This window comes from Arachis hypogaea, chromosome 5, assembly GCF_003086295.3.
Source record: "Arachis hypogaea cultivar Tifrunner chromosome 5, arahy.Tifrunner.gnm2.J5K5, whole genome shotgun sequence".
Taxonomy (NCBI): Eukaryota; Viridiplantae; Streptophyta; class Magnoliopsida; order Fabales; family Fabaceae; genus Arachis; species Arachis hypogaea.
In genome coordinates this window covers 6,141,090-6,160,553 of record NC_092040.1, presented here as the reverse complement: position 1 = coordinate 6,160,553, position 19,464 = coordinate 6,141,090, and the positions used below count along the sequence as shown (strand labels likewise).

At 36.6% G+C, this 19,464-nt stretch overlaps 2 protein-coding genes across 2 annotated transcripts; both read right to left on the bottom strand.

Moving 5' to 3' along the window:
• Positions 1–413: 413 nt before the first annotated feature.
• LOC140184789 (uncharacterized) lies at positions 414–5,558 on the bottom strand. The gene is made up of 3 exons (XM_072237962.1): positions 3,002–5,558; positions 1,951–2,953; positions 414–1,089 (listed from the first exon to the last, which is right to left on the bottom strand). Exons 1-3 carry the CDS (start codon positions 5,556–5,558, stop codon positions 414–416), a joined length of 4,236 nt encoding a protein of 1,411 aa, XP_072094063.1.
• Positions 5,559–14,801: 9,243 nt separating this feature from the next.
• LOC112803183 (uncharacterized) lies at positions 14,802–15,851 on the bottom strand. The gene has a single exon (XM_025846696.1). The coding sequence runs from the start codon at positions 15,849–15,851 to the stop codon at positions 14,802–14,804; it is 1,050 nt and encodes a 349-aa protein (XP_025702481.1).
• Positions 15,852–19,464: the final 3,613 nt, after the last annotated feature.

The following is a 19,464-nucleotide window of genomic DNA, read 5'->3' as shown; positions in this document are numbered from 1 at the left end:
AGGAAGGTGGTGATAACTTAGTTAAGTAGTAGTTGTAGTATTTTAGCAGTTTCTCTGTTGTTTTGTAGAACGAATATTCATGACTGTTTATTGTTAACGATCTGCGTAATTAGGTTTTGGATAGTCCTAATTACTTTGTCTGATACCCGTAAATGGGGCTGGAATGATATTTTGATGACTTGTTTGTCTGTAACGGGAGTTATTTGGTAACAAACGCCTCGTGATATTGATTGATCATATAAACTCGGTTAGACAGAACTTGTTAAAAGTATATAAATGCATGTAAACTTTTTCAAAGCAGTACCTTACAATTTTATCTCGGGCAGGCTGGCCTCGTTAAAACCTCCTTGAGCAAAACCCTTTTTGGGAAAAATCTCAAGTGAGGAAAAAGAGTACCAGCACTCTGCTTTGCGTTAACTGAAATATTGCTTTAAAGAGCTAACATTCCATGAACTCGGAATCTTAGTGCCATCCAAATGTTCTAGTTTGTAAGCTCCTCTGCCGAGGACTTCGAATATACGGTAGGGTCCGTCCCATGTTGCTGCAAGTTTTCCATGGGAGGGTGGTCGGCGAGCCGCTTCAGTTTTCCTCAGTACCAGATCTCCGACATTGAAGGACCTTGGTTGAACTCGTTTGGCATGTCTTCGACTTAGTTGTTGCTGTAGAGCTTGGTGGCGAATGGCTGCCGTATTCCTAATTTCCTCTATTAAGTTAAGTGCTGCTTGGCGAGCTTGATCATGATTTTCAGCTAGGGCTCTTAAGGATTGTTGTGAAACTTCTAAGGGAATCATAGCCTCGGAACCATAGACCAACCTAAAAGGGGTTTCTTTGGTTGATGTATGCACCGTAGTATTGTATGACCATAATACCTCTGGGAGCAGTTCGGCCCAGAGCCCATTGGCGTTGTCGAGCTTTTTCCTTAAAGCGTGCAGGACGACCTTATTGGCGGCTTCAGCTAAGCCATTAGATTGTGGGTGTTCCACCGATGAAAAGTGGTGATTTATCTTCAGTTTTTGTAAAAAGTCTTTAAAATTATGATCGGTAAATTGCCGACCATTGTCGGTGATAACATGCCGGGGAATTCCGAATCTGCATATAATGTATTTCCAAACAAAAGATATCATCTGGGAGGATGTGATTCTTGCCAGGGGTTGTGCTTCAATCCATTTGCTGAAGTAATCAATAGCCACGACCAAATATTTCAACTGCCCGGGTGCGGTAGGGAATGGACCGAGGATGTCAATCCCCCACTGGTTAAATGGCTAGCTTACTACGGACTGGTGAAGCTGCTCGGCTAGGATGTTGATGATCGGTGCGTGCTTTTGACACTGGTCACAAGTTCTGACTTTCTTTCTGCTATCCTCCCACAGACTTGGCCAATAAAAACCGGCTCGAAGTATTTTCTGTGCCAGGCTTCTTGCCCTCGAGTGTATGCCACATATTCCTTCATGAGCCTCGGCTAGTGCAAGATCGGCCTCATTCCTGTCCAAACATTTCAAAAGTGGTCGGGAGTATCCCCGCCTATACAGAGTGTTATTCATTAGCGTGAAGAAAGAAGCTTGTCGTCGAAACCTTTTCTTATCTGAGATCTCTTTCGGAAGAGAACCCTCTTTTAAATACTGTATGTAAGGTAGTTGCCAACTTGTTTCATTGAAAGCGTTTAAAGTGCTCATGACATATATGCTCGGCTTGTCTAAAGTTGACTGTAATAATGTTGCTGTGTGTGACTGTGTAGTAGCTAGTTTTGATAAAATGTCAGCCCTATGATTTTTTTCTCTAGGAATGTGGTAAATTTTGAATTTTTGAAAGGCATTTATCAATTGCTGTACAAGCTCTAAGTATTTCAATAAAAGCTGATCTTTTGTTTGAAAGACCTGATTAACCTGTTGGACTATTAATAGAGAATCGCAATAAACCTTTAAGGTTGTAATGTGTAAATCAATTGCTAACCTGAGCCCGGCGACGAGGGCTTCGTACTCGGCTTGGTTATTACTGGCTTTAAAGGAGAATCGAAGAGAATGTTCGAGGATGATACCTTCAGGACTTTCGAGTAATATTCCTGCTCCTGACCCTTGGGGGTTTGAGGCTCCATCCACAAACAGGCTCCAGTCCGAGTTCTGTTCATCCATACTTGGTTGGGTAAGCTCTGCAACGAAATCGGCTAAGTGTTGGGATTTAATGGATCCTCTTGGTTGGTATTGGATATCAAATTCAGAAAGTTCAATTGCCCATTTGATAAGTCTGCCTGCTAATTCCGGCTTTGAAAGGACGTGCCGAAGGGGTTGTTCGGTCCTGACGATGATAGTGTGTCCCTGGAAATATGGTCGGAGTCGTCTTGAGGAGAAGACTAAGGCCAACGTCAGCTTTTCCAACCTTGGGTAACGAAGCTCGGCACCCTGCAGTGATTTACTTACAAAATAGATCGGTTGTTGACCTTTCTCCGTTTCTGTTACAAGGACAGAACTAATTGCTGTATCAGTAATAGACAGGTATATACATAATGGCTCATTAGGTCTTGGCTTTTGTAAAACAGGTGGTTTTGAAAGGAATTGTTTTAAATTTTGAAATGCTGATTCACAGTCTTCAGTCCATTCAAAATGTTTTGTTTTCTTTTTTAAACATTGGAAAAAGGTAAAAGATTTTGCTGCCAAACAGGGTAGAAATCTGGATAAGGCGGCGAGGCGTCCTGTGAGCCGTTGCACCTCCTTTACCGTTTTTGGGCTTTGCATATCAAGGATCGCCTGACACTTTTCAGGATTTGCTTCAATTCCTCGGCTGGTAAGAATAAATCCGAGGAATTTTCCTCCGCGTACTCTGAATGCACACTTTTCAGGATTCAGTCTCATGTTATATCGTCGGATCTGCCCGAAAATCTCGGCTAGGTCAAGTATGAGAGAGTTGCCGACTATGGTCTTTGCCACCATGTCGTCCACATAGACTTCGATATTCCGACCTATCTGGTTCTCGAAGACCTTATTCATTAATCGCTGATATGTTGCACCTGCATTCTTTAGACCAAAAGGCATAACATTATAGCAGTAATTGCCATATTCAGTTATAAAGGCAGTTTTGTCTTTGTCTGATGGATGCATGAGGATCTGGTTATAACCAGAGTATGCGTCCATAAAACTTAACGAACCATAACCGCAAGAATTGTCAACTAAAGTGTCAATGCAAGGTAAAGGATAAGCATCTTTGGGACATGCCCTATTTAGGTCAGTAAAATCGACGCACATGCGCCACTTACCGTTACTCTTTTTTACCATAACAACATTGGCGAGCCATGTTGTGAACCTGATTTCTTTGATGAAATTTGCCGCAATGAGCTTTTTGACCTCGGCAAGGGACGCAAGGCGTTTTTCTGCTCCGAGGTTTCTTTTCTTTTGAGAAACTGGGCGAGCTTCTGGATTAATTGCTAATTTGTGGGTGATAACAGATGGGTCTATTCCGGGCATATCGGCAGATGTCCAGGCAAACAAGTCGGCATTTTGTCGCAAAAACTTTATGAGTGATTCCTTCTCCTCCTTGCTGATTGACGTCCCCATAAAGGTGTATTTGGTGGGGTCTTCGGTCAAGGCTACCTTTGTTAAATCCTCGTTTGGCATGGGCCGATCTTCAAAGTCGGCTCTTGGATCGATTTCTGTTAAACTCGGCTGGTCGGGTTGGATGGAGTTGACCTGAACCATGTGGTTCCTTTTGATGGGCTTCAGGCTTGTATTATAGCATTGCCGAGCTTCATGGAGGTCGCCATGTATCGTTGCCACTAAATTGTCCTGCACAGGGAACTTAACACAAAGGTGAACTGTAGACACAATTGCCGTGAACTTATTCAAAAATGGTCTACCTAATATGAGATTGTAAGGACTAAAACAGTCGACAACAAGATATTGAATGTCTTGTGTCTTAAATAATGGTTGCTCACCGAGTGTGGTTTGTAACCACACGGAACCCAAAACAGGGACTCGCTCCCCGGAAAATCCGACCAAGTCTCCATGGTATGGTTGCAAAATTTTGTTACTTAGTTTCATCTTTTCGAAGGTGGTAAAGAATAAGACGTCTGCACTACTTCCGGGGTCGAGAAGTACTTTGCGGACTATTAGATCCCCCAACTGGATAGAAATCACCACAGGATCGTCATAATTAGCATCGGTATGATTAAAGTCGGTTGATCCGAAAGTCATTTCTGGGAAATCTTGGGCCGGCTGAGGAACTTTGGGGGCATCTGTGACGGCCAACATGGCCCGATAAGTTCTCTTGCGGGCTGAGCGAGTATGTCCACCTCCTGCATATCCTCCTGAAATACAGTTAATGATTCCTCTGGGTTGGGCTGGTGCCTTATCTTTTTCTTTTGATGAGGGACTTGCTGTCCCAAGGTCGGAAGCCGAGGTTGCATTCTTCTGCATACGCCCGACAATGAACTTGTCGAGATGTCCTTGTCTTGCGAGGCGCTCTAGGAGATCTTTAGCGATCACACATTCATCCGTTGTGTGACCGTGTTTCTGATGAAAGGTGCAATATTTGGATTTATCAACGGTCTTGGACTCCGGATAAGTGCCGGCTTTACGAGGAGGCTTGATTAATTTGGAGTTGAGTATTTCTTTAATAATATCATCTCTCTTTGTGTTGAATTGAGTGTATGACTCATAACGGGGAACTGGCATGAATGCTTTCTTACTGTCGCGGGGCTTATCTTCATCCTTAGCCGCGGTTGACTTTTCTGTTTTGCGGGCTTGCCAAAGTTCTTCCACATCTATCTGTCCCTTGGCTTTTTCACGGAATTCGGCCAAGGTTTTCGGTTTACTCACAGCTATTGTCTCCTGAAACTTGCCCGGACGGAGGCCGCTCTTAAATGCATGGAGATGGACTTCTGGATGAAGGTCGGGGATCCTCATGGCGACTTTTGTAAAGCGTGTGATATAGTCCTTCAGGCTCTCTTGCGGCCCTTGTTTGATGGTCGTCAGGTAGTCAGAATCGTGCAGGTATATTGCAGATGCTGCGAAGTGGTCTTCGAACTGCTTTGCCAATTCTTGAAAACGTGATATTGAATCTGCAGGCAAAGAACAAAACCAGTCAAGTGCAGGACCGTCTAAAAAAGATGGGAAACAACGGCATAAAATAGGATCAGATGCACCATTAACGATCATGATAGATCGGAATTTCTTAATATGCTGCTTGGGATCTCCCAACCCATCATAAGGGGTCAGAGTGGTCGGCAGGGTGAACTGTCGGGGAAGCTGAAAATTCATAATGTCGGCCGTGAATGGTCCGGCAGAATTGTCGCGCTCATCTTCCTCACCCTCTGGTCGGGACCTTTCTGTTTGGTGGGCTTCTTCTTCTTCCTGTTGTGGTGTTTCAGAAACATGGGTCGGGATTGACCGACGTTCATGATTTTCCTCTCGGTTATGAAGATCATCATTGTGTTCCAGCCGATTAGTGACCAATTGTGCAATTTGTTCCTGCATTCTTCGGTTTTCCTCCGCCATTTGTTGATTTGCTTGTTGAAGCTCGGTCACCATCCGAAGGAGCTCGGATGGGGTCGGGGGAGGAGCGTCAGCCATGGTAGTATTTTAAGGGTGTCTTGGGACCTTTGCGAATGGGTTTTCAAGTTGCTCGGCCCCACGGTGGGCGCCAAATGTTCTTGCCTGGTAATCCCGAGGTATAGCTCGTCCTCTGGTAAGATCGGCGGACTCCTAGAATGGACCGAGGTATACGTCGGCGATGGATGAACGGCGAGGGCGGGTACCTGCAAAGGCACTCCGACGCTCAAGTAAGTATTTGAAGGGATAATAGTTCTTAATTTAGAAAAGTGACGTACCTTCTTTTGGTCTTTTGCCTGCTTTATATTAGCAGGAGAAGTCGGCCGTTATCCTTTTGATGTAACGTCTAGGGAGAGGATAAATTGTAGATCCGACGTTATTGATTTGGGGCCATTTATGGCCATGATGAAATCGTCGGTTATGATTGGGCCTGAAGTGTAACCGAGCTATAATGTGTAACCGATGTTTACTGGTCATATCATTAATTTTTTGTTTACAGCCATAAAAGGCCAAGAAAATGTCAACCACCTACCACGAGAACATAAAGATAAATAGTTTAAAAAAGTGGGGACCCACAGGCCAGGCCCCCATATAGCCAAAGATAATTTTTCAAAGAGCATCACCATCACCACCTGGAAGAGTAATCAAAGCACCACCAGAGTCAGGGAGAGAGACATCTATAGGAGTTGGAGGGAAAGTTTCAGGAACCTTGGAGGAACTCGGAGCATCATCTGGTTTGGGAGGAGACTCTATAATTCTCTGGCCCCAAGTCTTCAGTTCGGATTCAGAAACAGGTCGAGGAGGAGACACGATCGCCCTATCAATTATAACCTTGTCCAGGTCCAAGGGTGAGAGGTCCAAGTCGGGAGCAATAACCCCGACATGTTCCCTAAAAACCCTCCAAGCTTCCTCGGATCCCTCGGCAATAGAATCCTCCAGCTCCGCATAAGCATCCCGAGCCTTCATTAGATCTTTTTTGACCTCCACAAGGTCCTGGAACAAACTCGAGTAGCTCAGTTCCGCCTTCTCCCATAGGCCCTCCGCCATAGAGCATCGGCTCATCAACTTTTCCCCCTCCGTTCGGAGATTATCCCTCTCTTCCCTCAACTTGGTGACCTCCTCCCTCAGGCTCCTCTCAGACTCTTGATACAAAAGAATCCTCCCCTCTAGCTCCTCAACCCTCTGGGATGAGCCCAAAGAACTAAGGGGAGTCTTCCCAAAGATGTCAAGAAACTTAGTGCACACCCCCACCGCCCTAATATTCTCCTAGGCCAGAATAGTAAGGTTGTTTCGAAGAGAAGCATCATCCATACTTATACGAGTATAAGGATAAATATGCTCCTGGATGAATTGACGAGCATCCACCTTGACCTCACCTTCAAAAGGAGAGCCAGACTCTAGAGCCTTGCGTTTTTTCTTTTCTGGCTCAGGAGAAGGTCGGGAAGAAGGGGGCAGCAGAGAAGAAGCCAAGGAAGAAATAACGATAGGTCGGGCAGGGGTCCCCAAGCCGTGAAAAGAAGGGGGAGGAGAAGGACCGGTCGCCCTGGCACCACCAACCCTGGCGCGGGATCTAGCCTTGGCCTCCTGAACCCTCTGGTAAGACTCCCTCGAATTCCTCTTCGCCATCTCTGCAAAAACCATTAGGTAAAAAGCCAACAAAGCATATCGAAAAATCAAGAAAAATAACTCGGAAAGTCGAAAAACCCAACAAACCAATACGACACTACCTAATTGGGCCTGCACAAAGGTCGGAGAGCCCTGAAGGAACTTATTGGTATCCAAATAACGGGCTCTCCCCCAAACTTCTCGGAGGAACCCAACGATGGCGGCCTCCACCTCGTCCAAATTTATCTAAACTATATTTCTCGCAAGGAGAAGCCTTTAACCAGTACAGAGGAAAGCGATGGGAAGAATTTTCATCTAGGAAAAAAGGGTGGTGACCCTCTACAGCTTGCACTTTGAAAAAGAAGTTCTTAAAGTCATGAAAGGATTCATCAAAAAGGGTAAAGACTCTCCGGCCTTGTATAGCCCGGAAAGAAACTCATTGTTGTTTGTTATTTTGCCCACTGAAGGGCTTAGTCATGTGAAAAAAAAATAAAATCCTCAAAGAAGTCAGAAAATCTAGGGCATGGCTAATGAATTGATAAATTTTTAAAAAACCCCAAGAGCTGGGGTGGAGTTGTGTAGGAGCAACACGGCAGTGGCCTAAAACATCCATTTCAAAGTCGGAAAAAGGGAGAAAAACGTCCAGGCGGGTAATCATACTCTCATACATATAGAAAAAATGAGGGGCTGCCTCAGAGGCCCTCCCAAAGCAAACCCGGTCTTCGGGACTCGGGACAACCAGTTCATATTTCGGCTCGTCCTCATCAGAAGTACAAAGCCTATGATGAGTGCGGAGGTTGGTGATGAAGTCCGTGTCAACAAGGGGTTCTTCCCCCAAAACCGTGACATCCACCCACTGAGCGAGAATTTCAACAGAAGACATTTTTTATTTTTCTAGAAAAAACCTACAAAGAAAAAGAAAATGGGATAAAAAATAGGGTCTCTAAGGGGGCCTGAAGTCAGATCCCTGACAAAACAAAGTCTACGACCGACTCTCATCTCAAATAAAAAAAAACATGCAACTCTACAAAGAAAGGATAAGAAGCTGACCTTTTTTTTTCTTGCAAGAAAATGGAAGCAACAGCACTCGAAAAGGAAGGAGCTTTCTTCTTTCAATCAAAGGGTGCAGATGGAAAAGTTTTCAAAAACGAAACAAGCAAGAAGAAGGGAAAGTATTTATACACACGTTAGGGGCATAAAAGCAAAACGACACAGGCCATTCAAAAGTTGCACCGTTACCAATGTGACCGCCCCCGCGCATAAATGGTCAAACCCCTAAGTGACGCGATGTTTGATTTGACGAGACTGTTGAAAACTTTTGAAACACGTCAGTTCCGAAAAATCACGTCGGATCCTCATCAAGTTGGCTACGGTCCCGAGTTATAATACTCGACCCCAATCCTTAAAAGGAATTGGGCTCGAGTAGGGGCACTGTTCATACCCTGGCCCAACTCTAAGACTCAGGTCCAAACTACAAGATCCAACCACAAGGTTGGGCTCCTCAGAACACCGACCTTCTCTTTAGAAGTCGGTTCTCCCCACGACTTGCTCTAAAGAAGTCGCGAGTAAAGATTAGCTGGCAGATAATAACTGTCCCTAAAATCTCTCAACCCACTTCCAGGAGTCATATCGTAACCTCCCTAAGATAAAGGGGCGGTTATCCACCCTAAAAGGTGGAACCACTCTAACGGTGGTTATTGGTTCACCACTATAAATACACTGACATCCCTCAGGTATCTCTAAGTCCCAATACTCTTTAGACCTGCTCACACTCTCGCTAACTTAGGCATCAGAGTGTCTTTGCAGGTACCACCCCCCATTCACTCACACTCACAAGTCGAAAGGAGTCTCCAAAGGCGCAAACCCGCTCAAAGGCTTCCTCCCTCATACGATTGGGCCAACCTAATGAGTCCAGCCCATTAACTTTCGGTTACCCAACGTAACAATATCTTACATTGATTTGGTCTTTAAATTTTTAACTTTATTATTATAGTATTTAAGAGTGAATTTTAAACATCATAATAATTCATTAATCTCTTTTTAACAGTAACTCAGTAAATAAAGTGATGAGCTAATATTTTCTTACCACGTTAGACACTACAACAATCATATAAGATAACAAAATTTATATTATGACCCAATTTGATTTTTCTCCCTTTATAACCCTAAATCCCTACAATTTCAAACAATATAAAAAATAACAAAAAACAGCATAATCTATTTTTTTGAGATATTGTACACATCATAATTAATCAAACTCTCAAACCAAAATCTATCATCATATACTTCTACTCACAAACAAAATTCAAGGCCATTGACCACAATTTTGAACAAAAAGAATTATAAAAAATATATAATTTTTTTTTTTTTTTGGTTTCCCACGGTATCCCCCAGCCCGGCTGACCAAGGACTAATCCGCCGCGGTATATAATTTATTGACTCTGGCATCTCCTCACACAATACACATGTCCCTTCACCCTTATTAGTTTGTTTTTTCTATTCGGCCCATTTATTATTACAAATCACATTAGCATTTCAATTTAAGGTGATACCAATCCTCTTTATAGATTATCAAAATATGTTTCCTAATTGGCTCTCATATATCTTCTTTTCGACTACGTTCGTGAATGATTTCACATTGTATCTTCCTTACTAGAGACTCCATATTCATGATGAACCAATCTATACCTCATAATCTATCATATATAGTGATATTCTTTTAATTTGAAAAAACAAATAATCTTAAAAATTTCTCTCGTAATAACACATTCTCAACCTATATATCTTTTCAAAACCTCATTACTTCACCATTTTCAACACATTTTTTTCATCTCTCATTACATATACATCTCTTTTTTCGTGATCTCCTTCCAAAAACCCATTAGATCTTTTAAATTATTATGCTCTTCCACTGGCATGTTTTTATCCACATCATAATACAATTCGATCATTTTTTTTTATAGTAGTTCATTTTTATTTGAATATTTCTACTACCATTTAAACAACATGATTGTATTTTTTTATTTTTATATATCCAACTCCAAGACTTCCTTGCTTTTTAGCTAGGCTTTTGAACAGTGTTTTATTTGGTTGTTGGCATCAATTTCTTTTATATTTTTTTTTCAAAAGAATCTCTTTTGTTCTTGTATAATTTTTTTTTAACTTTTTTTAGCATCTTGAAGAGATTAAGAAAAGTACATAGATAAGCTATTTATAATTGATTTTATAATTATTAGTATCTCCGCCTTTATTAACAAATTTGACTTCCAACTACTTAGTGATATATTGCATGTTTGAGAACAATGTATTTGGTTAATGAACTTTTTTATGTGACATGTATGTTATGAAGTTATGAATGGTGAAACAACATTATTATTTGTATAATTTCGATTGTTTATGTTAGTCTAATAATATAATATAATTAATTTTTTATGTTAAGTACTTTTTTCGTCCCTTACGTCTTGGGTTAAAATTAAAATCATTTCTGACATTTTTTCGTTATTAATATCATTCTCCATGTTTAAAAATACTTTAAAATCATTCTTTTCCTAATTCTTGAACCAAAATATCCTTCATCATCATAATCCTCCTCTTCACCTTCCTCACCCCACCACTTTCATTGCCACCAACATTGCCGGTGAGAAGAAGAAGAGGAAAAAGAAAGCTTCGCCGGCGAAAAAACGACGTAGCGACAGCATTGGCAACCCGCAACCCCTCCCTCATTAGCATCGCTTCTCTCTTTCTTTTCCGATGAACTAGCGGCGGCAGCACCTCCTTCGCATCGCTTCTCTCTCTCTCTCTCTCTCTCTCTCTCTCTCTCTCTCTCCTCCGACGAAACAGCGACCCCGCGACAGCAGCAACCCGTCCCTCCCTCTCTTCGCATCGCTTCTCTCTCTTCCCTGATGAGCCAGCGGCGACAGCGCCTCCTTCGCATCGCTTCTCTCTCTCTCTCTCTCTCTCTCTCTCTCTCTCTCTTCTCCGATGAACCAGCGGCAGCAGCGACCCAGCGGTAGCAACGACGACCCTGCAGCAGCAACGGCGCCCTACAACAGCAACTCATCTCTCCTTTCTTCGCATTGCTTTTCTCTCTTTCTATTCTCCGATGAACCAGCAGCGACAGCGGTGATCTAAATGATGACCTTGTAGCGGCAATGGCAACCCAGTGGCAGCGGCAATCCAATGGCAGCCCCTCGCTTTGTTATGGTGGCAGTGGATATGGTGGAGGTGGTGGAAGTGAGGAAGGTGAGGAGAAGGATGATGGTGATTAAGGGTATTTTAGTCCAAAAATTTGAAAAAGGATTATTTTAAAGCGTTTTTAAATGTTGAGGATGATTTTAATAACAAAAAAAAGTTGGGAACGATTTTGATTTTAACCCAAAATGTTAGAGACGAAAAAAGTACTTAACCCTTAATTTTCCTATAATTAACATATTATATATGCAAATATTGTAATTGTTGATACAAAAAAATTAGATTTTTTCCGATAAGAGGGTGCGTCGACTGCCAACGATATTGACTACTAAAAGATAAGTTGAAGTCGAAAAATGATGATGCAAAGAGTATCGAAGTCAAAAGGTAGTTATTGCCTTTTCTTGAGTAGCAAGACTTACTACTCGACCTTCCAGTTGAGTGGAGAACATGTGTGCGAAATTTGAGGAGCGTGCTAAAGAAAACGTGAGACTTGAAAACCAAGAAAGACATGGTTGTCAAAACTTAGGGGTCAAGATTCTTCATGGTCAATAGGTCATGGCTGAGAAAAATGAGAAAGTAAGATCGTAGACGGCATGCTCCATGGCAAGTCTATCTTCATGGTTTATAAATAGTAGAAACTAAGAGTTCTAGGACATCTTCAAAAACACTATATCATCACACATAAGCTTCCATTGAAATTCTCAGTCCCAGCAATGCAACGGAAGATCATGGAGCACAAATGCATGTGAGTGTTGGAAGTTCACTTTTATTTGTTTTTCTTTTATTTTTTCTTTTCATTATTTGCTTTACGCATTTTATTTTTTATTTTTTTTCTTTAAGTATTTTGCTTTCTTTCAATTGTAATTTTAAAGTTTCATCTATTATATTACAATTTTTTATTATTTACTATAATTTAAACATCTCATACATTTTGATACTAACACTAAATAATTTTTTAGTCAAATTCACTCTTTTTTAAAGAAATTATATCTATTTTTTAAATACTTAAAATTTTAATACAAATTTAATTTAACATTTTATTAAAAAATTATATTAAAATTTACTAAAAATCAAGTGAAACAATAATAAAAAGTTAAACCATTTAGAACTGAGTTATATTTAAGTAATTGTTAAAGTTGTGACAAAAATGATGCAAACAAACATCATGAATTAAAAGAGCCAATGTGCCAACAAAAGAGTCACAATCATAGGGGTGCTAGAAAAAAGCTACATAAATAAAATAAATAAAGGGTAAAATATATCTTTTATTTTTAAAATTTTGTTAAAAGTTTTTAAAATATCTTTAGATTTTATTTTGTTTTAAAAAAATTTTATTTGTATTAAATGTATTTTTGGCGATTAATTTTTAAAAAAATTTAGGATCAATTCAATAACAATTTCACAATAACAACTTTTAACACAAGTAAATTAGACATAGTTGTCATTAGGGATGGAAATGAATTAAGCCAGCTCGAACTCAACTCGTTAATAGCTCGATAAGTTGAACTCGTAAGCTGATGAGCCGAGCTTAACCTTGGAATTGAGCTCATAAATTAAATAAGTCGAACTTGAGTTTGAATAAGCTCAATTTATTAACTCGTGAACTGGCTCAATTATATATAATATTAAAAGTATAAATTAAATACATATAAGATATTCGTATTAATAATTTAATATATATATATATATATATATATAATTTTACATATATATTACTGTTCTTAATTATTTAAAATTTTATAATAATTTTTATATATAATTTTGACGTAGGATATAAATAAAAAATTTATAATTGATAGATAGATAATATATAAAATTAATTTTTTTTAATATTTTTTAATATATATAAGTTATAATTTTTAATATAGAATTATAGATTATGTTCCTATTTGAGTCAACTTGTGAGCTTTCGTTGAGTCGAGCTTGAGTTTACGAAATAGGTTCGATTGTTAATGAATCGAGTCATGAGCCAAGCTTAATTTTCGTGAGCCAAATTTGAGCTTGGTTTAGCTCGATTCAACTCGATTTATTTCTAACTCTAGTTGTCATGCATTATTATTGGATTCGTTATAAAATTTTCGAAATGTTAACTATCAGAAATATATTTGATGCAAATTAAAAATATTAAGAATAAAATTTAAACATAATAAAATCTAAGAATGTTTTAAATTTTTTAAATAATATTTAAGAACAAAAAATATACTTTACCCGTGAATCAACTATCATATTTTTTAAAGTTTTACCAAATACATGTAAAACAAAAATTTTTTGTTCTTCTTTTTTGATATTGTTCCCGAGCTAGTCTTTGCATGGAATTTATCCGAGTAGAAGTTGATAATGGAAAAAATCTTTTTTATTGTGGACAATTTTCAGACTTTGTTAAAGAAAAAGGGATTAAATTGAGCATAATATAAAGGTGAATGTTATGGTATTCTTAAGAATGTATCTAATTTATCAAAAAAGGTAAATAGATAATATTTAATAAATTTTAAATATTTAACTTTTTTAAATATTTTATTTTTTTATCTTTAAAAATAAGTTAGATAATTTAGACACCATAGCACCATTAAAATCTTATGAACCAAATTGATATACAAATTACAACATAAATACGAGAATCACTATAAAAATCTAGTCTAATTTTACCTTTTTTTTTTTAATTAGAAATTATTTACAATTTCATTACTTTTTTTAATTTGAAGAATAGAACTTGCTACCAACCATTTCGCTCTGCTAGTATACTCCATATTTCAGTAAAATCCGAAAACAACTACCCTTTGGTATTTTGTGTCTCCCCAAGCATGAATTTAAATATCCCCCCCCCCCCCCCCCCCCCCCTTTTCTCTCTTCTCTCGTCTTCCTTTTTTTTTGGTCTATTTGAAACGGTGATATTAATCGCCTGCTAATCCCCGCTTGGCGTGGCACAATGTTGGCATGAGCTCATTCTAGAAAGAAGACAAATGAGATTTTCTTTGATATCACAAGGTTGAAACACATGTTATGTGGCCAAATGTACAAAAACAGTTCATCCATTCACCAACCCCGTCACTTCATCCTCCTTAATCCTTTATTATTTCTCTCTAAATTCTTATAGCCACCAAACCCGCAAGAAAATAATAAGAACCCAACGTTATGGCGGCACACATACATATATCTGCCACCCCCTCTATGTGGTCCAGGAGCCAGGAGGTTCTAAAGAGAAAGCACATCCACCATATCACATAATGCGATTTATGCTTAGTACACCACCACACATAGACATTTGTCATGTTCCATGCAAAACAAATTCTTATGATTCGGTTCACTCTTGTTCAACAACAATTGAATTCATTCGCCTTTTATCTCTGTCCATAAAAACTAACAACAAATTAATTGCTATTCACTCAAAAAATGATAATCAGCCTAGGCTATTGTGAGGATAACAATGAAGAAAATAGCTGCTAAGGTTGACTAATTGAACGGTAGTAATTAAGTTGAAAGAATGTTGTTTAAGGCATTGTTATTGTGACTTGTGAGTTGTGAGTGATGCTTTCTTGTATCTGTTGATAGAATTGGAACCACGACTTCCATCCCTTTATCGCCGACCAAACCAAGAGAGTCCACCACATCTTCCCTGCTCCAACCCGCACGCAGAAGCACCAAAGACAGCACCCTCGCCTGCCACGTCATCCCCTCCATGTCCTTCACCCTCACATTCACCTTCTTCTCTTCTTCCTCTCCATGATCACCACCGTCGTCCATGACCATCATCATGTCGCGAATCTCCTCCTCCCTCCACCCTCCGTCTCTCAGCTTCCACACCGCCCCTTCCATGCACCCTCCAATCTCCCCTTCAAACCTTCTCCACCACCACTTGTTTGCCAATTCCCCCTCCACCACCTCTTCCGCCATCTCCGACCAAAACCTTATTCTCCTCGCACTCTTGGCCGCCCAAACCGGCTCATCCTGTTCCCCTTCCCACTCCGACATGAACTCCGCCTTCTCGAAGAATCCCGCCACGTCGAAACTCAACAACCTAAGATCGCCGCCGTGATCGACGTAAAAGACGGGATTCCCGGCTACGTTCGGCGACGCAGGGATGTAGCAATGCCGGTAAATAGGTATGAGCTGCGGAGCCTGGTTCAAGATGCGCCACGCGGAGCTGGTGGCCCGGGTCGGGTCACTGGGCTCGGGGCCCCAGGAAGGATGCCAGAATCCGGTTTTTGAGACCTGACGGAGGATGGAGGAGGTTGGGAGGTTGAGGAGAATCTGGAGCTGCTGATCGGAGGAGGAGCGCCAGTTTGGGAAGCCCGGCGAGATCGGGAGGCCGTGGTGGAGGATGGCGCGGAGGTCCGGCGGAAAGGTGATGTTGAATTTTGATTCGAGTTGCGAGAATTCAGCATCGGAGAGGCCATCGGAGACGATGATGTTGGAGGATTTGAGGCGGTCCATGAGAGCGGCGGCGTACGCGGCGAAGGAGAAGCATATCCGGTTGGGCCTTGGTGGCTTCTTTGAATAATTGGTGGTGAGGTTGGGCATGGTGGAAAAAAAGCGAAACGCAGTTATGAGTGTGAAGTTTGAAGAGATGACAAGAAAAGTGAAATGGTTACGTAAATGATGTTGTTGTTGTCATCAGTCATCACTGTTCCGTTTTGAACGCAGTGATGCACCGAATAAGGCGTAGCGCTTAATTGAGTTAGAGATCGTCGATTCTTCTTTTATACCATATGTAGTGTGGAAGACATTAAGATAAAGACACTTTAAACTTTTTTCTTAATGATATTTTTTAACTATTAAAATTAAATTAAATAAATTAATTTGGTTGAAAAATTAGTGAATTGAATTTTGAATTGATTTAACTATTAAAATTAAATTAAATAAATTAGTGTGTGTTTGGATTTTAGTTTGAAAATGAGAATTTGTATAAAATTATTTTGTAAACATGATTTTGATTAAAAGTAAGTTTGTATTAAAGTGATTTATGTTTGATAATCTTTATATCAAAATAGATTATAGTAGAGTAAATATGATTTTGATTACACTACTCAAAATTATTTTTAAATAAAAAATTATTAAAATAGACATCAATTTAAATAAATTTTTTATATTATTCTATCATTTTAATTTAGATATTTAAATAGATATTATTAATTAATTTTATAATAAAATTAATATTTACTTACTAAAATAAAAATAATATATAAAAATTGGTAAAAAATATTTTTATATCAAAAGCAAAAATAATATATAAAAAATATATTAAAATATATTTTATTATATTATATTACTTATAATTTTTTAGTACTTTTGGTAATTTTTTATTTAATATTATTTTAAACTATAAATTTTAATTATTTATGATTTTATTGTTAGTTATAATTAGATTTTTATTTATTTTATTTTTTTAATGGAATTAATAATTTATATTATAACAAAATTATAATAATAAATTATTGTACAAAAATTACATTTACAAATTTTAATAGAGTCAAACAAAAAATAAATTTTTTTATACAAAATCAACAGTAAAAATTTAATAAAAAAATATAATTATATATTTAAAATACTTAAATACTAAAGAGACTACAAGCAAAGAAATAAAATGTAAAATTGATAAGAAAAAATAAATTTAATACTAACGTGATTTTCTAAAAGCATTAGCTACAAATTCTAACTTTTTAAGATCGTAAAATTACGTTGACGTTTAGAGAAAAAAATGGATTTGAATTCTCTAAAGTTTGAATTTCACTTTAAAGAGTAAAGTATGATTTTTCACCATTTATTTCATAGGTGGGACCAAAAATAAATATAAAAGAGAAACTATTCAAGGGTAGAAGATCACACTCTACTCTTTAAAATAAAATTCAAACTTTAAAGGATCCAAATCTAAAAAAAAAATACCCAAACATAAAAATGAAGCGTTGAATGCATTCAAATGTGTTTCTCTTCTTTCTAAACCAAACACAGCCTAAGGCTTAGCGCTTAATTGAGTTAGAGATTGTCTATTCTTCTTTTATACCGTATGTAGTATGGAAGACATTAAGATAAAGACACTTTAAACTTTTTTTAAATGATATTTTTTAACTATTAAAATTAAATTAAATAAATCAATTTAGTTAAAAAATTAGTGAATTAAATTTTGAATTGATTTAAATTAATTTTTTTAATAAAAAATAATTACAATTATCTTTATTATAAAAAGTAATTTAAAATATTTTTTATGATATATATACATATTAATTTTAAAAATTCAAAATTATAATTCTATGATTACAGAAAGAAAAAAAGATTAAAATTTAAAATTTTTAAAATTAATATATATATATAATAATAATAATAAGAATATTTTAATTACTTTATATAATAGAGATATTGTAATCATTTTCTATTAAAAGGATATTAATTTAGACTCATTTAAAATTTGGTTAATCGATTTTTTTGTTAAATCGATTTATCCAGTATAATTTTGATAATATAACATAATTTAATCAATTATATGTATTAAATTTTAATAGCTAAAAAATATTTTTTAAAAAAAGACATTTTAAACTTCTTTATCAAAATAATTTTCATATAGTATTGTCTTTTTCTTATTTTCTACTTTTTTAAAAATATTTTTAAAAGTATATTGTTTGTTGTTGTTACATTGGGAAGATGCATAATTTATTGAGATAATATCCTAATCTACATATTAGTCTCAATTTAATCTTTAAAATTTTAATTATTTTTATTTAATTTTTAAAATTTAAGAACATGATTTATATTAATTTCGAAATAATTTTTGACACACAAATTTAACAGATCATTAACGTAAACATTTTGTTACTATATTGGATTTTATAAAATCACCACGTTTTAATTTTAGTATTTAAATAACTCAAAAATAATTTTATAAGTAGCTTGAAATTTTTCTTCTCAAAGCAACTAATATGGTGTTATTTTTAAATTATTTGTCAAAATTAAAATGATATCATTTTACGTTTTTTAGTGTCACATATATTTATTATTTATGTCAATACTCTATTAATGTTTTGTATGCCAAAAATTATCCAAAAACTACTGTGAATCACATTGTGTACAAATTTAAGAACCAAAATAAATATTAACTCCAATTTATTTTACTTTTTAAATAAATGTGTAGAATAGATAGAAAGTCCTTTCTCTTTGATCACTTTCTTTTTATTTGAAGATTTTATGTTTTTTTTTTTTTTTAAGTTAGGAGCGAGACTCGAACTCGCGACCTCTAAGTAAGTATGAAAAAACTATGTCATTTTTTTTCTCAAAGATAGATATTATTTTATAATTGTTTCCATAAGGAAGTATAAAAGAAGTTGGGTATTCCCAATTATCACCAAATGTGATCCGAAGACAAATAGCTTAAAAAATAGTAAAGTAAGAATAAAGAAAATTTTTTAGCATTTATCAGGTATGACTATTAAGTTCACGCATTAGACTGCTGGCTTCTTATACTATCTCCGGTGTTGGACTCATTAGCTTCTCAAAGACACACCTATTCCTCGCTTTTCAAGTGTTCCAACAGAACGCTGCGATAAAGGAGATTTTTTTCTACCTTCGATTTGAATTATACCTTCGATTTGAATTATAGTTGATTGACAATTTTATGTTATTTTTGTTAAAATATAATAATTTTTCCTTTTTCTTTAAAATAATTTTGTTTGAATAAAGTAAAGTTAGATATCATTGAATTTTGATAATTAAATAAATAAATATTAATTATACATGCTTATTTATTTTAAATAAATCCATCTATTAATATTATATTATTTTATACAATACCGAATTTCATTCTTATTTTTTGACTGCAAGAGTAGTGCTAGATTGAAAGGTTGAAAATTTATTTATTTTGGTAGGTTAAGGTAGAGAATTAATTCCAAGCATAATAAGTGTATATTATTCTGAACCTTAATTATTTTAATATTTAATATTTAATGTTTAAATTAAAAATTAACTAAAAGAATATCTTAAACATATTATTAAAAGAATTAAATAAAAGTTCTCTTAAAATTATTTAAAAAGAATGTTTATGCATAAATGATCAAATTGGAAATGTTTAAATTTATTAAAAATAACTTAATTCCTCAAATCATTATAGATAGGGTCATAGAGACAAACGTAATTGACATTGATAAAT